This window comes from Perognathus longimembris, chromosome 3 (assembly GCF_023159225.1).
Source record: "Perognathus longimembris pacificus isolate PPM17 chromosome 3, ASM2315922v1, whole genome shotgun sequence".
Classification (NCBI taxonomy): domain Eukaryota; kingdom Metazoa; phylum Chordata; class Mammalia; order Rodentia; family Heteromyidae; genus Perognathus; species Perognathus longimembris.
This window is the reverse complement of record NC_063163.1, coordinates 869,188-887,867: the sequence shown is the minus strand read 5'-3', so window position 1 is coordinate 887,867 and position 18,680 is coordinate 869,188. Positions and strand designations below refer to the sequence as shown.

Genomic DNA, 18,680 nt, shown 5'->3' with positions numbered 1-18,680 from the left:
GCATGCACACTCAATAATACATGGCGCGGTATCAGATAGCCCTCCGGCCTCGCCCCCCAGCCTGCTCTGTGGGACCCGGCTGCTCACGAAGTCCGTGTTCCTCCGCGGACGCGGGCGCCGTGCAGGGTGCCTCCCAGCGCCCCTCCCGGGAGGCCCGCAGGTACCCGCGATCGGCACCTCGTCGGTCAGGCTCTCTGCCCTGGCTTCCCCCCCCCCCCCCGCCCCTCGGCGGTGCCCAGTGCGACCCAGGCTACGGTGTGTGTGTGTGTGTGTGTGTGTGTGTGTGTGTGTGTGTGCCCAGTGTACCAACAAGAGCACTGAGGCCTGGAGAGAAGAAGCCACTCCCAGGGCCAGCCGGCTCGGACGGAGGGCCAGAGCCTCGGTGCCCGGGCGGGAGGCCGGCTCCCGGTCCCCGGTGCCGCCGACCCGGGCCTCGTCCCCGCAGGTCATAATGCTAAGCTCAGTACCAGAGCTGCATGGCTACATCGACAAGTCCCAGCTGACCGAGGACCTCGGGGGAACCCTGGCCTACTGCCACTCCAGATGGCTGTGCCACCGCACGGTGGGTGCCCCGTGCCCCGCGCCCCACGCCGAGCCCGCGTTGACCCGCGTCAGCCCCGCGGGGACGGCTTCGGCAGGACGACCGAGCCTTTCCCAGTTTCCGCCCCAGGATGAGGCGATGGTCTCCGAGGACCTTAGTCATTGCAAAGAATAGCAGTAAGAGACAGCAATGACTCGGGGCGTGGCTCTGTCTGGTCCTCGGAGACAACGCTGTACCGTGAGGGCTGGCACTTCATTAACAAGGAGGGACACGGACGGACAGACGGGCGGGCGGGCGGGCGGGCAGAAGGACTCTGGTGCTGGGGGTATTTGTAAATCGGATGGTGCATTCCTGAGGAGGCATCTCTCTGCACGCGCGCGCGCGCCCGGCTCGCCGCTCCTTGCACACGCGTGCGCGGCCCGCTCCGCGGCTCCCCTCCCCGAGGACCGTCCTGACGGGTGTCGGCTTTCGGCGTGGCTGGCGGTGCTGCGCGCCGGGCCCTGACCGCGCTCCTCTCCTCCAAGGCCATAGAGAGCTTCGCCCTCATGGTGAAGCAGACGGCGCAGATGCTGCAGGCCTTCGGGACCGAGCTGGCCGAGACGGAGCTGCCCAACGACGTGCCGTCCACCCGCGCGGTGCTGCGCGCCCACACGGAGAAGAAGGGCAAGGCCAAGGTGAGCGCGGCTCCCTGGGCCCCGGCTCGAGCCCGGCTCCCGCCGGCCAGCTCCGGGAGGGGGGCAGACGGGCGCCGGGCCGCATCCGCCGGGGACGTGAGCAGCTCCGGACCCGGCTTCTCACCGCCGCGCGAGACTCGGGGACTGCGCCGGGCTGGGCGGCGCGGCTCCCCGTGGGTCCGGGTGGCGCCTCGGGAACTGTGGTGCGGGCAGCTGCCGTGCCCGCGCCGGGTCCTCTCACCGGCGACCGCGAAGCCAGACGCGGTCGGCTTTCCCGCTCACGGCCTCTCGTGCGCACTCTCTGAGTCCCTCGCGCCGCGGTCAGCTCCGCGGCTGGCTTGGGAGAGGGGGGGTTCTGAGCGGTCGGCACGGGCTGGCGTCTCGGGGACCGTGCCCCGCTCCGCCCGGTGGGCCCCCGCCCCCTGCGGGAGAGGCGGGAGCGGAGCCGGTTTCTGGTTTCCTCTTTACCTAATCCTGCGCCCCGGGCGACTGTAACCCTAGCCCTGCCGCCGCCCACCGCAGCGACGCGCCCGGCGGCTGCTCTCCTCCCCGCTCCCGGGTGACGGGCGGTTTCGCACCCACCACGCGCAGTGCCCGGCGGGGCCGGGGCCCGCGGGGGCTGCCCGGCCAGGCCGCGTCCTCTCCTCTCCGCAGGACGACCTGCGGCGGGCGCTGAAGGAGGGGCACGGCATCCTGGCGAGCCTCGGGGAGCCGCTGGCCGAGAGCGCGGCGCTCAGCCTGAACCAGGACCAGCTGGACAGCCAGGCCACCGTGCAGAGGTGAGGCCCGGCCCCGAGGGGCCCCGGGGGAGCGCAGACGTCCCTGCGCGCAGCCTCTGGGCGGAGGTGGAAGGGCTCCTCCAGGGCAGGAACGTGGTCCGGGGCTGTGGTGTCAGCCTGGTTGGAGGCACGGGTCTGGGGGTGGTGGCACAGGTGGGGGGGTGGTGGCACAGGTGGGGGGGTGGTGGCACAGGTGGGGGGGTGGTGGCACAGGTGGGGGGGTGGTGGCACAGGTGGGGGGGTGGTGGCACAGGTGGGGGGGGTGGTGGCACAGGTGGGGTGGTGGTGGCACAGGTGGGGGGTGGTGGCACAGGTGGGGTGGTGGTGGTACAGGTGGGGTGGTGTCTGGCTCCAGTGAGTGTCCGTCCTCACTACGGAGCGCAGGACAGAACACTGCTGGATTCGGGCCAGCGAGTGCCTGGGACTTGGGGGGGTGTCCACCACCCCGCTGCCCGCCCCATCCTGCCCTCCCCACAGGGGGACAGGCCCATGGCTCCGCCTCCCGGGCGGCTCGCTCAGCTCTCTAGTGGACTTTTCCCACCAGCCACGTGCAGGGCGGGCATGCTCTGCCGGGGATGGGGGCGGGGGGGGGGCTCTGCCAGAGACACGGGGCTGAGCCGGGGGCTCGGAGCAGGTGTTGGTTAAGCGGTTCCCACTGGACTGGGCACCTGCACCACGGGGAGGCGGTCCACCAACGTCTTCCTCATCTGCCACCTGGAGCCCGCGGGGCGAGCCTGCAGGGTGGGGAGGGCTGGGGGTGCCAGCCGGGGTGAGCAGAGGAGCAGGGGGGAGACGTGGAGGGCCAGCGCCGGCGCCCGGCCTCCCCACCGGCGGCAGCTGCCGCTCCGCCCTGACCCAGGCTGGGAGCGGGACTCGGGGTTTGCCCCGGTCGTGATCGAGAAGGACCAAGGGGCGCCACACCCACGGCACTGGTGCAGGAAGGGAGGCACGGGGCTGGGTTTTGTCAGGGGTGCCTGTCATTTGTACCCCAGGGACCATGGGCCCCACCTGCACACCCTCAGCGTGGAGTCCGTGAGGGCTGGTGGAGATGGGCCCTCCCCCGGGCGCTGGCAGGTGCAGTCGTGGGCCCTGCCCTGCCCCCCCCCCAGCGCTGGCGGGTGCAGTCGTGGGTCCTGCCCTCCCCCGGGCGCTGGCGGGTGTAGTCGTGGGCCCTGCCTGCCCCGGGCGCTGGCGGGTGCAGTCGTGGGCCCTGCCTGCCCCGGGCGCTGGCGGAGGGCGCTGTCCACTCACCGCTCTGTGACTCTCTTCCAGGCTCCTGGCCCAGCTGAATGAAACTGAGGCAGCCTTCGACGAGTTCTGGGCGAAGCATCAGCAGAAGCTGGAGCAGTGCCTGCAGCTGCGGCACTTCGAGCAGGGCTTCCGGGAGGTGAGCGCCGGGCGCGGGGGGCGAGGGGGGGCGGGGCCGTGTTAGTGCCGGGCCGGGCCGGGCCGGGCCAGGGGACCGAGGAAGGGCGCGGGAGCAGGTCACCCTTCCCTGGCACTTGGAGACGAGCACAGGCCCCCACCCATGCGTCAGGGCCGACCCGGGAGACCCCGGGCCTCCGGCGGTAACTAGCCACAGCCCAGACACCGAGGCCCGCCGGTGCCCCGGCAGCCACCCGCTCAGCCCCGGAGGGCGGCGGCGGCGGCGGCCCGTCACTCCCTCCCGCCGCGTGGAGATCGCCACGTGCGGGGCACACGCGTGTGAGCGGGGCCGGCTCTCGCCCGGGTAGCCGGGGTTCCCCCCTTCATCCGGCGGAGCGGCGCCGTGGCGCGGTGGATCCACGCTCACCGTCCCCCCCGCTGGACCACACGCGCGTCCTGCCGGGGTCTGAGCACCGGGGACGGGGCCACCGGGGACGTTCGGGCCCTGCGTCCCGGCGGACCGTCGCCGAGCAGAGGGACCGCGCGTGTAGATGTTCAGGAGCCGCCCGCCCAGCCGGGCAGGGGGACGCGCGTCTGTAAGCTCAGCCGCTGGGGAGATGGGTGGAGGTCGGGGCTTGAGTTCGAGGACGGCCTGGGAGACGTGAGATCCCGCCTCAGAAACAGAACGAAGGCGGGAGGGCAGATCCTGCCCGCCATACCCGCCGCGCGGGGGCGGCGATGGGAGGATCAGACCCAGGCCAGGCCGGGTGGAGAGCAGGACTCCGTCCCCGGCCCGGCCGTGTCCCCGGCTGCAGGACGGCTGGACCGATGGCGTGTGGTTATGCCTGGCCGACAGCAGCCTTGGGTCAGATGTGCAGGCTGCAAACGTCTCTCCCCAGTCTCAGATTCTCTCTCCACACTTTTTTAAAAACAGGTTTTCAGAGAGCCAGTTTTTGTTTGTTTATTTGTTTTGATGATTCTCGTGGATCAGTTTTCCATTTAACCATCACACTCAAGAGTCCTGGATCCTTAGTACGCCCCCCCTAACTTCCCCTCTCCATTTTTATAGTGTTCTATTGAAGTCACTGACCCAGTTGAGTTCATTCGTCAGCTATGCGGATTGCATCACAGCTTTCTCCCGGCGATTCCCTCCCGCCCTGGTCGGGCCCCCAGTGGGCATGTGTGTCCCCGGCTGCTGCGGTTTCTCCGTGTTACTCTGTCTATCCGTCTGTCTCTCAGACACGTGCACAACTTGCACGGCCGCCTGCTAAGTCTTCAAACTGGGGAGACAAAGTCTTCAAAAAAAATCTTTCTGCTGCTCTGATTCCTTTGTCCTTATAAATTTTAAAGTGATTAGTCTTAGCCACAGCTAAGCTTTGCTGGAGAGTTCCGTAGGGATTGGCTGAAGCACCCGTGCAGGTCTCCACGCACTTGCCAATCTGCGTGGTGTGGGCAGGCACCCATGCAGGTTTCTACACGCTTGCCAGTCCACGTGGCGTGGCCAGCACTCTACCATTGAGCCACGCCTCCCTCCGGCCCTGCTGCAGGGTTTTGGTAGGTGATTTTTAAATCAACCTCAGAAGTTTCTCTCTGGTCCTGGCTCTCCAGGAGATCTTACAATGCTAAGCAGCCTGCTCCGTGGAGCAAATGCCTTTTCTGCCTGCGTTGATCCGACTGTGGTTTTTCGACTTGGATTTGCTGATGTGGCAGGGGGTAGGATTGGCTCTCACAGTCCGAACCAGCCTTGTGTCTCCGAAATAACTCAGGCATGGCGCTCAGTTGTTTTTGTACACTGCTCAAGTCTACGGACAGTGGTTGGCTAGCAGTTTTCGCATCCGTGCTCAGGGAGGGGCGCTGGCCCGCCGTTCTCTTCTTTCTTGAAAGCTGTCTTCTTTTCCTGGCCTGGGAGGCGTCAGCCGTGCGGTGCAGGGCGGTGCTCCCTGCCCGCTGCTTTCGCGAGGTTGCACAGCGTTCTGCGTTGGTGGGATTCTCCAGGGAACCCGTCCGGCGCTGCCGTGATGACCTGTTGCACCCGGAGTGAGAGGTGGCCGTGCAGTGTCACGAGCCAGTCCCCTCTGGGCGGTGGGCGGCGCGTGTCCGGATGCTTTCCCCCTTCCTCTCCCCGGAGGGCTCCGCAGTGGTAGCCCCCGGTCTCACCGCAGAGCCCGGCGATGTGCTACCTCTCTTCTTCTCTTCCGTGGTCGTGTTGCTGGAGATCCATTGCTGTATTTTGTGGGTTTTCTTCATCACTATCTGTTTTCCACTTGATTACTTTCTGGTTTTATCTCCATTCCTCTGGATTTGTTTTGGTGTTTTCCTGGGTTCTTGAAGGGGAGTTTACATTATTTACTTGAGAAAATTTTCTTTTCTAATGTGTGTGTGAGAAAGAGAGAGAAACACATATGCACATATACATACATATATGTGTATATAAAATGCTATGAACTTTCCTCTTGGCACTCCTTTAGCTGCATCATTACAAATTTTGATATTTGTATTTTCACTTATTTCATTTTCCCTAAAACCTCCCCTTGGCCCCTCTTGATTGTATACGTTTGATTTCTAAGTGTTCACAGAGTTTTCCTGTTACCTTTCTATTCCTGACTTCAGCTTTGAGTCACTGTGACCAGAGACAAGCACGGTTCTCATGTTTCATTTCTGGATTAGGGGGTTCATCTCGTGCCCCGGAATGTGTTCTGACTGGGAGCGTGTGCTCACGCCCCGAGGTGGAGGGGGCTCTGCTGTGTGTGACACCATCTGTTATGTCCATCACGCCAGGCTGGGTTCTGGTACTGAGCTCTGAATCGATTGTGGCTGTACTTGGCCTAGAGTCACTGAGGCCCTAGGTCAAAGTGGAAGCGGTCTTGGCTCCCTGCCTCCCCCCCACACCTCGCCAGGTTTGGGGAACATGCTTCCATGCGCTGACGGGCGCACACGCAGGATCCCTGTCACAAGGGCTCCCTCCATGTCCCTGTGACTCCAGAGTTCCTGCATCTTCCCTGGTGTTCACCCAGCCTCTCCTGCTCGCCTGCTGGTGGCTGCGTTTCCACCCGTTGCCTTCTGCCTGTGGCGCTGTGGCTTGGACGAGGCCCCTGCCGGCCATCAGCTGGCCGTGCCCCCTCCTCCCCGCCAGGCTCTGTCCTTCAGTGGCTGAATTCAGTGGCTTACGGTCGGCGCACTTAGGGGTTCAGGAGGGATGTAGGGATTCCACGTGTCCATTTGTTTTGCATTTTGTTTGTGATATTTCTATTTTTCTTTTCCCTGCCTTCCTGCGGTCACTTAGACATTTTCTAGAATGTTGTTTGTGGCGTTTAGTCTCGTTGTGTGGCTCTTTGAGTAGTTGCCCTGTGTGTCTCGACATAGGTCCAGATGGATGGCATCAGTGGTTGTGTGCCTGTGATGTACGGTCCGTATCTAATTCCTCTACATCCACCTAGAGCCGATCTAACTCTTCTGCATACAGCTAGAGCCGATCTAACTCTTCTGCATACAGCTAGAGCCGATCTAACTCTTCTGCATACATCTAGAGCCGGGTGGGCACAATTTCACTTGGAGCACAACATCTGCACAGTGAACCTTGTCTTCCTGGGGGTTCTGGAACTGTGAGACAAGAGTGATTTTGCCATGGAAGCAAGCCCCCTGCCACCCCAACATGGAGAATGGGCTGGCCCCAGTGCACAGCCCACCGTGTCCCCCCGCCCTGTCCCCCTCCCCATCTCCACACCACATCCCCCTGCCCCGTCCCTCCGCCATGTCCCTCCACCGAGTGGCCCCACCGCGTCGCTCCAGCACGCGGCAGGATGGGCAGAGAAGACTGTCAGGTGCTGAGGCCGGGCTGGTGCCTGGGTTCTCCGCTCCCTGGGTTCTCCGCCTCCCTGCCGCTCGCCTGGGCGTCCTGCGCGGGGCTCGGGGTGCTGAGATGACCGTCCTCCACCGCAGGTCAAGGCGGCCCTGGACTCGGTGTCCCAGAAGATAGCCACCTTCACCGACGTGGGCAACAGCCTGGCACACGTGCACCACCTGCTGAAGGACCTGAGCAGCTTCGAGGCCAAGTCCAGCGTGAGAAGGGGTGGCGGGTGGAGGGGCCCCGCCACGCGGCGACCGGAGGGCCCCGCACCCCCACCGTCGGCCACCCCAGCGGGAGTCCCGGGCCTAGGGTGGCTGCAGGGATTAGGGGCCCCACCTTTGAGTCAGGAACCCTTAGGGTGGGGCCAGAACCCGCCGAGCCCACGGACGGTGCGTGGCTGTGCCTTGCGGGTGGCGGAGCTGACTCCCCGTGCGGGGCTGTGCCTTGCGGGTGGCGGAGCTGACTCCCCGTGCGGGGCTGTGCCTTGCGGGTGGCGGAGCTGACTCCCCGTGCGGGGCTGTGCCTTGCGGGTGGCGGAGCTGACTCCCCGTGCGGGGCTGTGCCTTGCGGGTGGCGGAGCTGACTCCCCGTGCGGGGCTGTGCCTTGCGGGTGGCGGAGCTGACTCCCCGTGCGGGGCTGTGCCTTGCGGGTGGCGGAGCTGACTCCCCGTGCGGGGCTGTGCCTTGCGGGTGGCGGAGCTGACTCCCCGTGCGGGGCTGTGCCTTGCGGGTGGCGGAGCTGACTCCCCGTGCGGGGCTGTGCCTTGCGGGTGGCGGAGCTGACTCCCCGTGCGGGGCTGTGTCTGGCAGGCGGCTGTGGACAGGGCGCGAGCGCTGTCGCTCGAGGGCCAGCAGCTCATTGAGAACAAGCACTACGCCGTGGACTCCATTCACCCCAAGTGCCAGGAGCTGCAGGGCCTCTGCGACCACTTCACGGCCGAGATCGGCAGGAGGAGGGAGCTGCTCGGCAAGGCCCTGGAGCTGCACAGCCTCCTCGAGACGGTAGGAGCCCGCCGCACCGCGGTGCTCCCACGACTCACACCGCGGTGCTCCCACTGTTCACACCACTGTGCTCCCAATGTTCACACCGCGGTGCTCCCACTGCTCACACCGCTGTGCTCCCACTCCTCACACCGCTGTGCTCCCACGGCTCACATTCCTGTCCTCCTCCCACTACTCACACTCCTGCCCTCCTCCTCACACTCCCGTCCTCCTCACACTCCTGTCCTCCTCACACTCCTGTCCTTCCTGCTCACACTCCTGTCCTCCTCACACTCCTGTCCTCCTCACACTCCTGTCCTTCCTGCTCACACTCCTGTCCTCCTCACACTCTTGTCCTCCTCACACTCCTGCCCTCCTCCTCACACTCCTGTCCTCCTCACACTCCTGCCCTCCTCACACTCCTGTCCTCCTCACACTCCTGTCCTCCTCCTCACACTCCTGTCCTCCTCACACTCCTGTCCTCCTCACACTCCCGTCCTCCTCCTCTCACTCCTGTCCTCCTCACACTCCTGTCCTCTTCCTCACACTCCTGTCCTCCTCACACTCCTGTCCTCCTCCTCACACTCCTGTCCTCCTCACACTCCTGTCCTTCCTGCTCACACTCCTGTCCTCCTCACACTCCTGTCCTCCTCACACTCCTGTCCTTCCTGCTCACACTCCTGTCCTCCTCACACTCCTGTCCTCTTCCTCACACTCCTGTCCTCCTCACACTCCTGTCCTCCTCCTCACACTCCTGTCCTCCTCACACTCCTGTCCTCTTCCTCACACTCCTGTCCTCCTCACACTCCTGTCCTCCTCCTCACACTCCTGTCCTCCTCACACTCCTGTCCTCCTCCTCACACTCCTGTCCTCCTTCTGCCCGCACTCCTGTCTGCCCACTGCACCGACCCGACAGGAGGAGCTGCCCCTGAGTCCCACACCACGTCCTGGCCCAGCGCCCTCCTCTCTGGTCTTGGGGCACCCCCTTCCTTTCTGAGCTCCTCACGGTCGGCGGGTCCACGCAGTACCAACCCTGACGGGGCTCCCTCCCGCCTCAGCCCGGGCGCTCGGCCTGGCCCGTCACGGCATGGCCGCTGCCCTCCCCCAGCAGCGCGGGTCTAGCCAGAGGCGCCCACCCCACCCCCCGCCGTGGCCACGTCCCGTGGCTGTCCCCACCGGTGGGTGGCTCCGCGGACGTGGGGGGCCGGGGTGGTGTGGCGGGCTGGGGGACACGGACAGGGGCAAACCCCGCCGGCGCTGCTCTGTTTCCAGTCCATGAAGTGGTGCGATGAGGGCATCTACCTGCTGGCCTCGCAGCCCGTGGACAAATGCCAGTCCCAGGACGGCGCCGAGGCCGCCCTCCGGGAGATCGAGAAGTTTCTAGAGACCGGAGCAGAGAAGAAGATCCAAGAGCTCAATAAAATTTACAAGGACTATGAGTCCATCCTCAACCCGGACCTCATGGTAACCCGGCCCGAGCTTCTCGTCTGCAGCCCCGGGTCCGGGGGGGGGGGGGGGGGAGCCGCGTGCGGGCGTGGGAGAGATTCCTTTGGGGTTCGCCACAGACGGGGCACGCCGGAGCTCGGGGTCCGGAGCTCTCCCGAGGGGCGGCGGGGAGGCCCGGCCCGCCGCGCGAGCTCTGCCTGCCTCGGGACGGGCGCGCGGCCGGCCCCCCCTCCATCCACGCGGTGTCGTTTCAGGAGCACGTGCAGAAGGTCCTCCAGAAGCAGGAGAGCATGCAGGACATGTTCCACCGCAGGCAGGCCAGCCTGAAGAAGCTGGCGGCCAAGCAGACGCGGCCCGTGCAGCCCGTGGCCCCGCGGCCCGAAGCCCACGCCAAGTCTCCCTGCCCCTCCCCAGGTGGGTGCCGCCGGGGAAGCCCCATGGGCGGCCCTCCCCTCCGCCCGCCCGCCCACTGCAGCCCAGGGCTCGGCTGGTCTTCCCGCCCTCCCCCCCCCCCACCTTTTTCTCAACAACCTCGCCAGGCCTCGCCCCCCGCCACGTTGCCCGTCACTGTCCGCACGGCGCACGGCCTCTGCGGAGGGCACAGCGCTGGGAATACGGCGGGCTGCTGGGGCAAGTTCCTCAGGCGATGCCCCCTCCCTCCCGCCCGGAACCCGTGGTCCCTGCCGTTGCCAAAACGGCATCCCTCGCTTGGCTCCGCCGCTCCAGCCTTCTGGCCTTTCCCAACTAGGACGCCAAGTCCTAGCCCTGTCCCTGTGTCCCGGCCCTGTGTCCCGGCCCTGTCATGGCCCTGTCCTGGCCCTGTCCCCTGGCCCTGTCCCCCGGCCCTGTCCCCTGTCCCTGTGTCCTGGCCCTGTGTCCCAGCCCTGGCCTGGCCCTGTCCTGGCCCTGTCCCCCGGCCCTGTCCCCCGGCCCTGTCCCCCAGCCCTGTCCTGGCCCTGTCCTGGCCCTGTCCCCCAGCCCTGTCCTGGCCCTGTCCTGGCCCTGTCCCCTGGCCCTGTCCCCTGGCCCTGTCCCCCGGCCCTGTCCCCCGGCCCTGTCCCCCGGCCCTGTCCCCCGGCCCTGTCCTGGCCCTGTCCTGGCCCTGTCCCCTGGCCCTGTCCTGGCCCTGTCCCCTGGCCCTGTCCCCTGGCCCTGTCCCACAGCCCTGTCCTGGCCTTGTCCTGGCCCTGTCCCCCGGCCCTGTCATGGCCCTGTCCTGGCCCTGTCCCCTGGCCCTATCCTGGCCCTGTCCTGGCCGTCCCGGCCCTGTCCCCTGGCCCTGTCCTGGCCCTGTCCCCCGGCCCTGTCCTGGCCCTGTCCCCTGGCCCTGTCCCCCGTCCCTGTCCCCCGGCCAGATCTTCTCCGCAGCCACAGCAGACACCACTCCGTCTCCTGTCTCCCTTGTCTCCCCTGCGTTTCCTTTCCTTCCCCGCTTGGCTCTGTCACAGGACAGAGGTCAGCGGACGTGGAGTGTCTCGTGTGGGCCACGGGCCTGAGCCCCTGGAGAGCCGGGCTCTGCCTTCGTGCACCGTGGGTGGAGAGGAGAGGAGACGGCTTCCTCACCACACGGAGCCCCGCGGGTCACCCGGGGGCCTTCCTCGCTCTCGCCCGTCTGCCTCTGTTCCCTCCACCTTCCTGCCTCGTTTCTGCCCCGTGCCCCTCAGGCCAAGGCCCCCCCCACCCCAGAGGCTGCGGGGAGGGGGTCCCCAGCCTTCTCTCCACCCCTCTGCCGCCTTACCCACCTCTTGACACCCCCCCTTCCGCCTTCTCCATTCCTGTCCTTTCCTCTCATCCAGGGGCCTTTTCCTTTTTTCCCGGTGGGTATGTTTCCCCCTCCAGGAAGAGCTAATGCCTCCCCCGCCCCCCCCCCCCTTTCCTCAACAGGCACCTGGCGAGGATCCGAGAACACGAGCTCCGAGGGCGGCGTGCGGAGGGGCCCCTACCGGAGGGCCAAGGTGAGGCCCGGGCCTCGAGGGGGACACAGCCGCAGCCCCCCCCCCCCCGCGGGGCCACGCCCTCCCTCGGGAGGGGGCGGCGCCGCCCCGCGTCCCACCTTGGTGCTGTTGCTCTCTCCTCAGAGTGAAATGAGCGAGAGCCAGCAAGGCCGGGCCGGCTCCGCGGGGGACGAGGAGGAGAGCCTGGCCGTGCTGCGCAGGTGCGTGGGGGGGGCCCCCGCCGCACGGGGGGGGGGGGGCGGGGGAGGGGGGGCGGGCGCGGAGCCGGGCGCGGAGCCTCGGCGGGCACAGCGTCCACACCGCGCCCGCGGCCTGACGCCCCGCGGCTCCCCTCGCCTGGGCCTGGCCCCGCCCGGCCCTCCCCCCACCTCCCGAGGGCCCCCGGAGGTCACGGGGCGCACGGGGCTCCCCGCAGCCCGCAGGGCCCGGCCAGGCGCGCCGGTCGGGTCTGCTGACGCTCTCGAGGCGCAGGGAGCCTCGTGCGCCCCGCGCGGCGGCCCCTGCCCCGCCCTCTCGCCCGGGACGCAGAAGGGCCTCCGGCCTCCGTCCACGCAAACACAGGACGCGCCAGCCGGAGAAACCCGGAGCGGCGGGGACGGGGGGGGGGGGGTGCGCTAGCCGGAGGGGACGTCCCGAGGAGGTCGGACACCGTGGCCGGTGTGTGTGTGTGAGTGTGTGATGGTCAGACGCCGTGGCACACACGTGTGAGTGTGTGTGATGGTCAGACGCCGTGGCACACACGTGTGAGTGTGTGTGATGTCAGACGCCGTGGCACACACGTGTGAGTGTGTGTGATGGTCAGACGCCATGGTACCGTGTGTGTGCATGTGAGTCGGTGTGTGTGATGATCGGACACCACAGCACACATGTGTTTGACGGTCAGATACCACGGCACACGTGTGTGTGACAGATACCACGGCATGTGTGTGTGATGGTCAGATACCACGGCACGTGTGTGTGTCACGGTCAGATACCACGGCACACGTGTGTGTGATGGTCAGATACCACGGCACACGTGTGTGTGTGTCACGGTCAGATACCACGGCACACGTGTGTGTGACATCAGATACCATGGCACATGTGTGTGTGTGTCACGGTCAGATACCACGGCACACGTGTGTGTGATGGTCAGATACCATGGTACATGTGTGTGACGTCAGATACCACGGCACACGTGTGTGTGACGGTCTGATACCACGGCACACGTGTGTGTGATGGTCAGATACCATGGTACGTGTGTGTGACATCAGATACCACGGCACACGTGTGTGTGACGGTCTGATACCACGGCACACGTGTGTGTGATGGTCAGATACCATGGTACGTGTGTGTGACGTCAGATACCACGGCACACGTGTGTGTGACGGTCTGATACCACGGCACACGTGTGTGTGATGGTCAGATACCATGGTACGTGTGTGTGACGTCAGATACCACGGCACACGTGTGTGTGACGGTCTGATACCACGGCACACGTGTGTGTGATGGTCAGATACCATGGTACGTGTGTGTGACGTCAGATACCACGGCACACGTGTGTGTGACGGTCAGATACCACGGCACACGTGTGTGTGTGTGACGGTCAGATACCACGGCACACGTGTGTGTGTGTGTGCACGCGTGTGTCCGCCCGCCCCTGGACGGCCTCTGGCCTTGGTGTTTTCTCCGAGCACCTCCTCCAGGGAACCCTGCCTGTGCCCCAGGGGACCCCGGGCTGGCCCCCTCCGGCCGTGGCCGTGCCAAGCTAGGGGGGAGGGGAGGTTTTGGACATGGGAGCCCGCGAGTGCCAGGCGGCCCCCTCCCGCCGCCCCTCTGCCGGAGCGGGGGAGGCGCGTTCCAGAGTCGGAACGGCCCGGCTTGGGGGGGGCAGAGGCCGACCCCCCGGCTCCCGCGGGACGCGGAGGGGGCAGAGGCAGACGAGGCGCGCAGAGCAGAAACGCGGGCTCCCCCGTGGCTGGGGGGGGCGGCCTCCGTGGCTGTCGGGGTGCGGCCCGGGGCCCTGGGCTGTTCCCCCCGCCACCTGTCCACGCAGGACTCGCACACAGCACAGGCGGGGGGTAGGATGACCGCGCCGGCCCCGGTCCCGGGAGGCCCTGCCGCCTCGGCGTGCGCAGGGCGAGGGACTGCCGGTGACCCGCGCGCGACCGGCCCCGGTGCGCGTGGGGCCAGGAGGCAGGAGAGGGGCGGGGTCACCGCTCACGGGCCGCAGAGCGGGCCCAGCCGCCGTCGGGAGGGGTGAGGGGCCGGGGGAAGGGCCGCCGGGGGAGGGTCCACCCTCGACTCCACCGGCCCTTCCGCCTCACCCCGAGGGGTCCTCGCGAGGCCGCGCCCCGTCTCCTTGAGGCCCGGCCGCCCCCGCTGACCCTCCAGCGCCCACCGCCGCCCCTCCCCGCTCCGTCCACAGGCACGTGATGAACGAGCTCCTGGACACGGAGCGGGCCTACGTGGAGGAGCTGCTCTGCGTCCTGGAGGTGAGCCTGGGCGCGGGGGGGGGAGGGGGCCAGGTGGGGTCCGCACAGGGAACAGGAAGGCGGCCCCACACAGACTCGCCTGACCCCCCCCCCCCCCGGCAGGCTCGATGGGGGGCGCGTGGAAGGTTCCAGCACCAGGCCGGGCGGTGGAGGCGCTGAGCCAGTCCCCATGGTGCACTGGGGCAGAGGGCTGCAGGCCGGCCTCGAACCGGGGTGTCTGGGAAGAGAGAGGCCCCGGCCACCGCAGGCAGGCCGCCTGCCGCTTCCAATCCCAGTCACCATCGGGAGCACGGCGGCTTGGGTAACTCGCCCGGGCTTGCGGCGTGGAGAACGGAACCCGGGCCCGCTGGGGCGGCCGAACGCGCCGCCCTGGGCTCGCCGCCCAACCCGGAGCCGGCCCAGCCGTCCGCACGCGCCCTCGGAGCCGCGGCTGGGGGGGCCCCCCGCCGGCTGACCCGTCCCCCCTCCCGCAGGGCTACGCCGCGGAGATGGACAACCCGCTGGTGGCCCACCTCCTCTCCCCCGGCCTGCACCACAAGAAGGAGGTGCTGTTCGGGAACATGGAGGAGATCTACCACTTCCACAACAGGTGACCCGCCGCCCACCCCCCGCCCCGCCCGCCCGCCCCCCTCACCGCCCCGCGGAGCCCAGGGCCGCCCCCCTCGCCCTCCTGGCTCCAGCGCCTGCCCCTCTGCGTAGGATCTTCCTGCGGGAGCTGGAGAGCTGCATGGACTGCCCGGAGCTGGTGGGGCGCTGCTTCCTGGAGCGGGTACGTACGGCACGTGCGCGCGGGTCGCGGGGGTGGGACCCCACGCTCCGTCCCCGGGACCCCGAGCCCCCCACGCCCTCCCCCCGGGTGCTCAGTCCCCGGGACCCCGAGCCCCCACGCTCCGTCCCCGGGACCCCGAGCCCCCCACGCACAGTCCCCGGGACCCCGACCCCGAGCCCCCCACACTCAGTCCCCGGGACCCCGACCCCGAGCCCCCCACGCTCCGTCCCCAGGACCCCGAGCCCCCCACGCTCAGTCCCCGGGACCCCGACCCCGAGCCCCCCACACTCAGTCCCCGGGACCCCGAGCCCCCCACACTCAGTCCCCAGGACCCCGAGACCCCTACACTCAGTCCCCGGGACCCCGAGCCCCCCACGCTCAGTCCCTGGAACCCCCAGCCCCCCACGCTCAGTCCCCGGGACCCCGAGCCCCCCACGCTCAGTCCCCAGGACGCCACGCCCTCCGCCTGGGTGCTCAGTCCCCGGAACCCCCAGCCCCCCACACTCAGTCCCCGTGACCCTGAGCCCCCCACGCTCAGTCCCCGGGACCCCGAGCCCCCCACACTCAGTCCCCAGGTGCTCAGTCCCCGTGACCCCAACCCCGAGCCCCCCACGCTCAGTCCCCGGGACCCCGAGCCCCCCACGCTCAGTCCCTGGGACCCCGAGCCCCCCACACTCAGTCCCTGGACCCCGAGTCCCCCACGCTCAGTCCCCGGGACCCCGAGCCCCCCACGCTCAGTCCCCGGGACCCCGAGCCCCCCACACTCAGTCCCTGGGACCCTGAGCCCCCCACACTCAGTCCCTGGGTGCTCAGTCCCCGTGACCCCGACCCCGAGCCCCCCACGCTCAGTTCCTGGGACCCCGAGCCCCCCACGCTCAGTCCCTGGACCCCGAGCCCCCCACGCTCAGTCCCCGGGACCCCGAGCCCCCCACGCTCAGTCCCTGGGACCCCGAGCCCCCCACGCTCAGTCCCTGGACCCCGAGTCCCCCACGCTCAGTCCCCGGGACCCCGAGCCCCCCACGCTCAGTCCCCGGGACCCCGAGCCCCCCACACTCAGTCCCTGGGACCCTGAGCCCCCCACACTCAGTCCCTGGGTGCTCAGTCCCCGTGACCCCGACCCCGAGCCCCCCACGCTCAGTTCCTGGGACCCCGAGCCCCCCACGCTCAGTCCCTGAGACCCCCAGCCCCCCATGCTCAGTCCCCAGGACCCCGAGCCCCCCACGCTCAGTCCCCAGGACCCCGAGCCCCCCACGCTCAGTCCCCGTGACCCTGAGCCCCCCACGCTCAGTCCCCAGGACCCCCAGCCCCCCACGCTCAGTCCCTGTGACCCCCAGCCCCCCACGCCCCCCCAGGTGCTCAGTCCCCGGGACCCCGAGCCCCCCCACGCTCAGTCCCCGGGTGCTCAGACCCCGTGACCCCGACCCCAAGCCCCCCACACTCAGTCCCCGTGACCCCCAGCCCCCCATGCCCTCCCCCCAGGTGCTCAGTCCCCGTGACCCTGAGCCCCCCACGCTCAGTCCCCATGACCCTGAGCCCCCCACGCTCAGTCCCCGGGACCCCCAGCCCCCCACGCTCAGTCCCCGGTACCCCCAGCCCCCCATGCCCTCCCCCCAGGTGCTCAGTCCCCGGGACCCCGAGCCCCCCACGCTCAGTCCCCGGGACCCCCAGCCCCCCACGCTCAGTCCCCCCAGGTGCTCAGTCCCCGGGACCCCGAGCCCCCCACGCTCAGTCCCCGGGACCCCCAGCCCCCCACGCTCAGTCCCCCCAGGTGCTCAGTCCCCGGGACCCTGAGCCCCCCACGCTCAGTCCCCGTGACCCCCAGCCCCCCACGTCCCCCCAGGTGCTCAGTCCCCGGGACCCCGAGTTCCACGGCAGTCCCCGTCACAAGCGCGGAGCTCAGGCCCGCGCAGGCGCCTGGAGACCGCGGCTTGGGCAGGGCACAGGGGAGTTTCGAAGAGGCACAGCTAGCTTTCAGAAAGAGGACCCCGTAACGCACAAGCTCGGGGACGCGGGCGTCTCCGGCTGCGAGTGCGAGGGGCGGGGACCTTCCCAGGCCGGGCGGCGTCGTGTGCCCGGGGCCTGGCCCTGACTCCGCCTCCTGCCTTGTCTGAGGGTGTGGGTGCGGGTGCGGGTGCCCTCCCCGCCACGTTTTCTCCCCTCAGGTCACAGACCTGGGCGGGGGGGGGGGGGGGGGGGGGCGGGGGGGAGGGGGCCGACCCTGCCTCGCCTCGCCCTCAGGCCCGAGGGCCGGGCTGCTCCTGAGCCGCCGCGGGGCAGTGTGGGAAGTCACTTCATGACGTACACAACCGTCCGGAACCGCCGGGTCGGCGCAGCCCCGCGGGCCTGGCTGAGCTTGGCCCTTGGAGACCTCGGGGTGCCGTCGTGGGTCGGGGTGACCTCCCCCGTGGCCCCCAGGGGCTGCTCGGCAGGGTCAGCCGCGCGGAGGCCCTGGTGGCGCGTTCCTGGGTGTGCCCAGCTCGCCGGGTGGGCCGCACCGCAAGGGCCCGCAGCCCCGCGTGGTGAAGGGGGCCCCTCCTGGGCCGGCGCTCGCGTCAGGTGTCCCCGCGAGGCCCCCGGGAGGGGAAGCCGGGGGAGGACCCAAGAGGGGGAGGACTCGGGAAGCCCGGGGAGGACTCGGGAAGTTGGGAGGACTCTGGAAGTCGGGGGAGGACTCGGGAAGCCCGGGGAGGACTTGGGAAGCTGGGGGAGGACTCTGGAAGTCGGGGGAGGACTCGGGAAGCCGGGGGAGGACTTGGGAAGCTGGGGGAGGACTCTGGAAGTCAGGGGGAGGACTCAGGAAGTCGGGAGGACTCGGGAAGTCGGGGGAGGACTCAGGAAGCCGGGGGAGGACTCTGGAAGTCAGGGAGAGGACTCAGGAAGTTGGGAGGACTCGGGAAGTCGAGGGAGGACTTGGGAAGCCGGGGGAGGACTCTGGAAGTCGAGAGGACTCGGGAAGTCGGGGGAGGACTCGGGAAGCCGGGGGAGGACTCTGGAAGTCGAGAGGACTCCGGAAGCCGGGGGAGGACTCTGGAAGTCAGGGGGAGGACTCGGGAAGTCAGGGGGAGGACTCGGGAAGTCGGGGGAGGACTCGGGAAGCCGGGGGAGGACTCTGGAAGTCAGGGGGAGGACTCAGGAAGTCGGGGGAGGACTCTGGAAGTCGAGAGGACTCGGGAAGCCGGGGGAGGACTCTGGAAGTCAGGGGGAGGACTCGGGAAGTCGGGGGAGGACTGGGGAAGCCGGGGGAGGACTCTGGAAGTCAGGGGGAGGACTCAGGAAGTCGGGGGAGGACTCTGGAAGTCGAGAGGACTCGGGAAGCCGGGGGAGGACTCTGGAAGTCAGGGGGAGGACTCGGGAAGTCGGGGGAGGACTGGGGAAGCCGGGGGAGGACTCTGGAAGTCAGGGGGAGGACTCAGGAAGTCGGGAGGACTTGGGAAGCCGGGGGAGGACTCGGGAAGTCGGGGGAGGACTGGGGAAGCCGGGGGAGGACTCTGGAAGTCAGGGGGAGGACTCAGGAAGTCGAGAGGACTCGGGAAGCTGGGGGAGGACTCTGGAAGTCAGGGGGAGGACTCGGGAAGTCGGGGGAGGACTCTGGAAGTCGAGAGGACTCGGGAAGCCGGGGAGGACTCTGGAAGTCGAGAGGACTCAGGAAGTGGGGGGAGGACTCAGGAAGCCGGGCAGGCCTGGAGGCCCCGTGTCAGGGAGGACAGGAGCACGGCGCGGACCCAGCCTGACGCTCCTGTAAGGCCGCGTCAGGGGCTCTGCGTGAGCTGTCCCTGCCTGGAGCCATCTGTGCCCCCAAACCACCGCTTTCCCAACGTCTCTGCTCCCACACAGCCTACGGCCCGCACCCCC

The 18,680-nt window shown here is 68.5% G+C and overlaps 1 protein-coding gene across 3 annotated transcripts in view; it reads left to right on the top strand.

Annotated features, from left to right (window-relative positions):
• The first annotated feature begins 416 nt into the window (after window positions 1–416).
• Window positions 417–18,680, top strand: part of Mcf2l (MCF.2 cell line derived transforming sequence like) — a 33,738-nt gene continuing 15,474 nt past the window's right edge. For all 3 annotated transcript variants that reach the window (XM_048341069.1, XM_048341068.1, XM_048341066.1), the window contains exons 1-13: window positions 417–562; window positions 1,066–1,215; window positions 1,870–1,994; window positions 3,267–3,381; window positions 7,299–7,418; window positions 8,017–8,208; window positions 9,460–9,651; window positions 9,888–10,047; window positions 11,518–11,588; window positions 11,712–11,788; window positions 13,993–14,059; window positions 14,533–14,648; window positions 14,759–14,828. In XM_048341069.1, coding sequence (XP_048197026.1) covers window positions 452–562; window positions 1,066–1,215; window positions 1,870–1,994; window positions 3,267–3,381; window positions 7,299–7,418; window positions 8,017–8,208; window positions 9,460–9,651; window positions 9,888–10,047; window positions 11,518–11,588; window positions 11,712–11,788; window positions 13,993–14,059; window positions 14,533–14,648; window positions 14,759–14,828 — 1,566 coding nt within the window. In that variant the 5' untranslated portion in view covers window positions 417–451. The remainder of the gene's footprint in view (window positions 563–1,065; window positions 1,216–1,869; window positions 1,995–3,266; window positions 3,382–7,298; window positions 7,419–8,016; window positions 8,209–9,459; window positions 9,652–9,887; window positions 10,048–11,517; window positions 11,589–11,711; window positions 11,789–13,992; window positions 14,060–14,532; window positions 14,649–14,758; window positions 14,829–18,680) is intronic.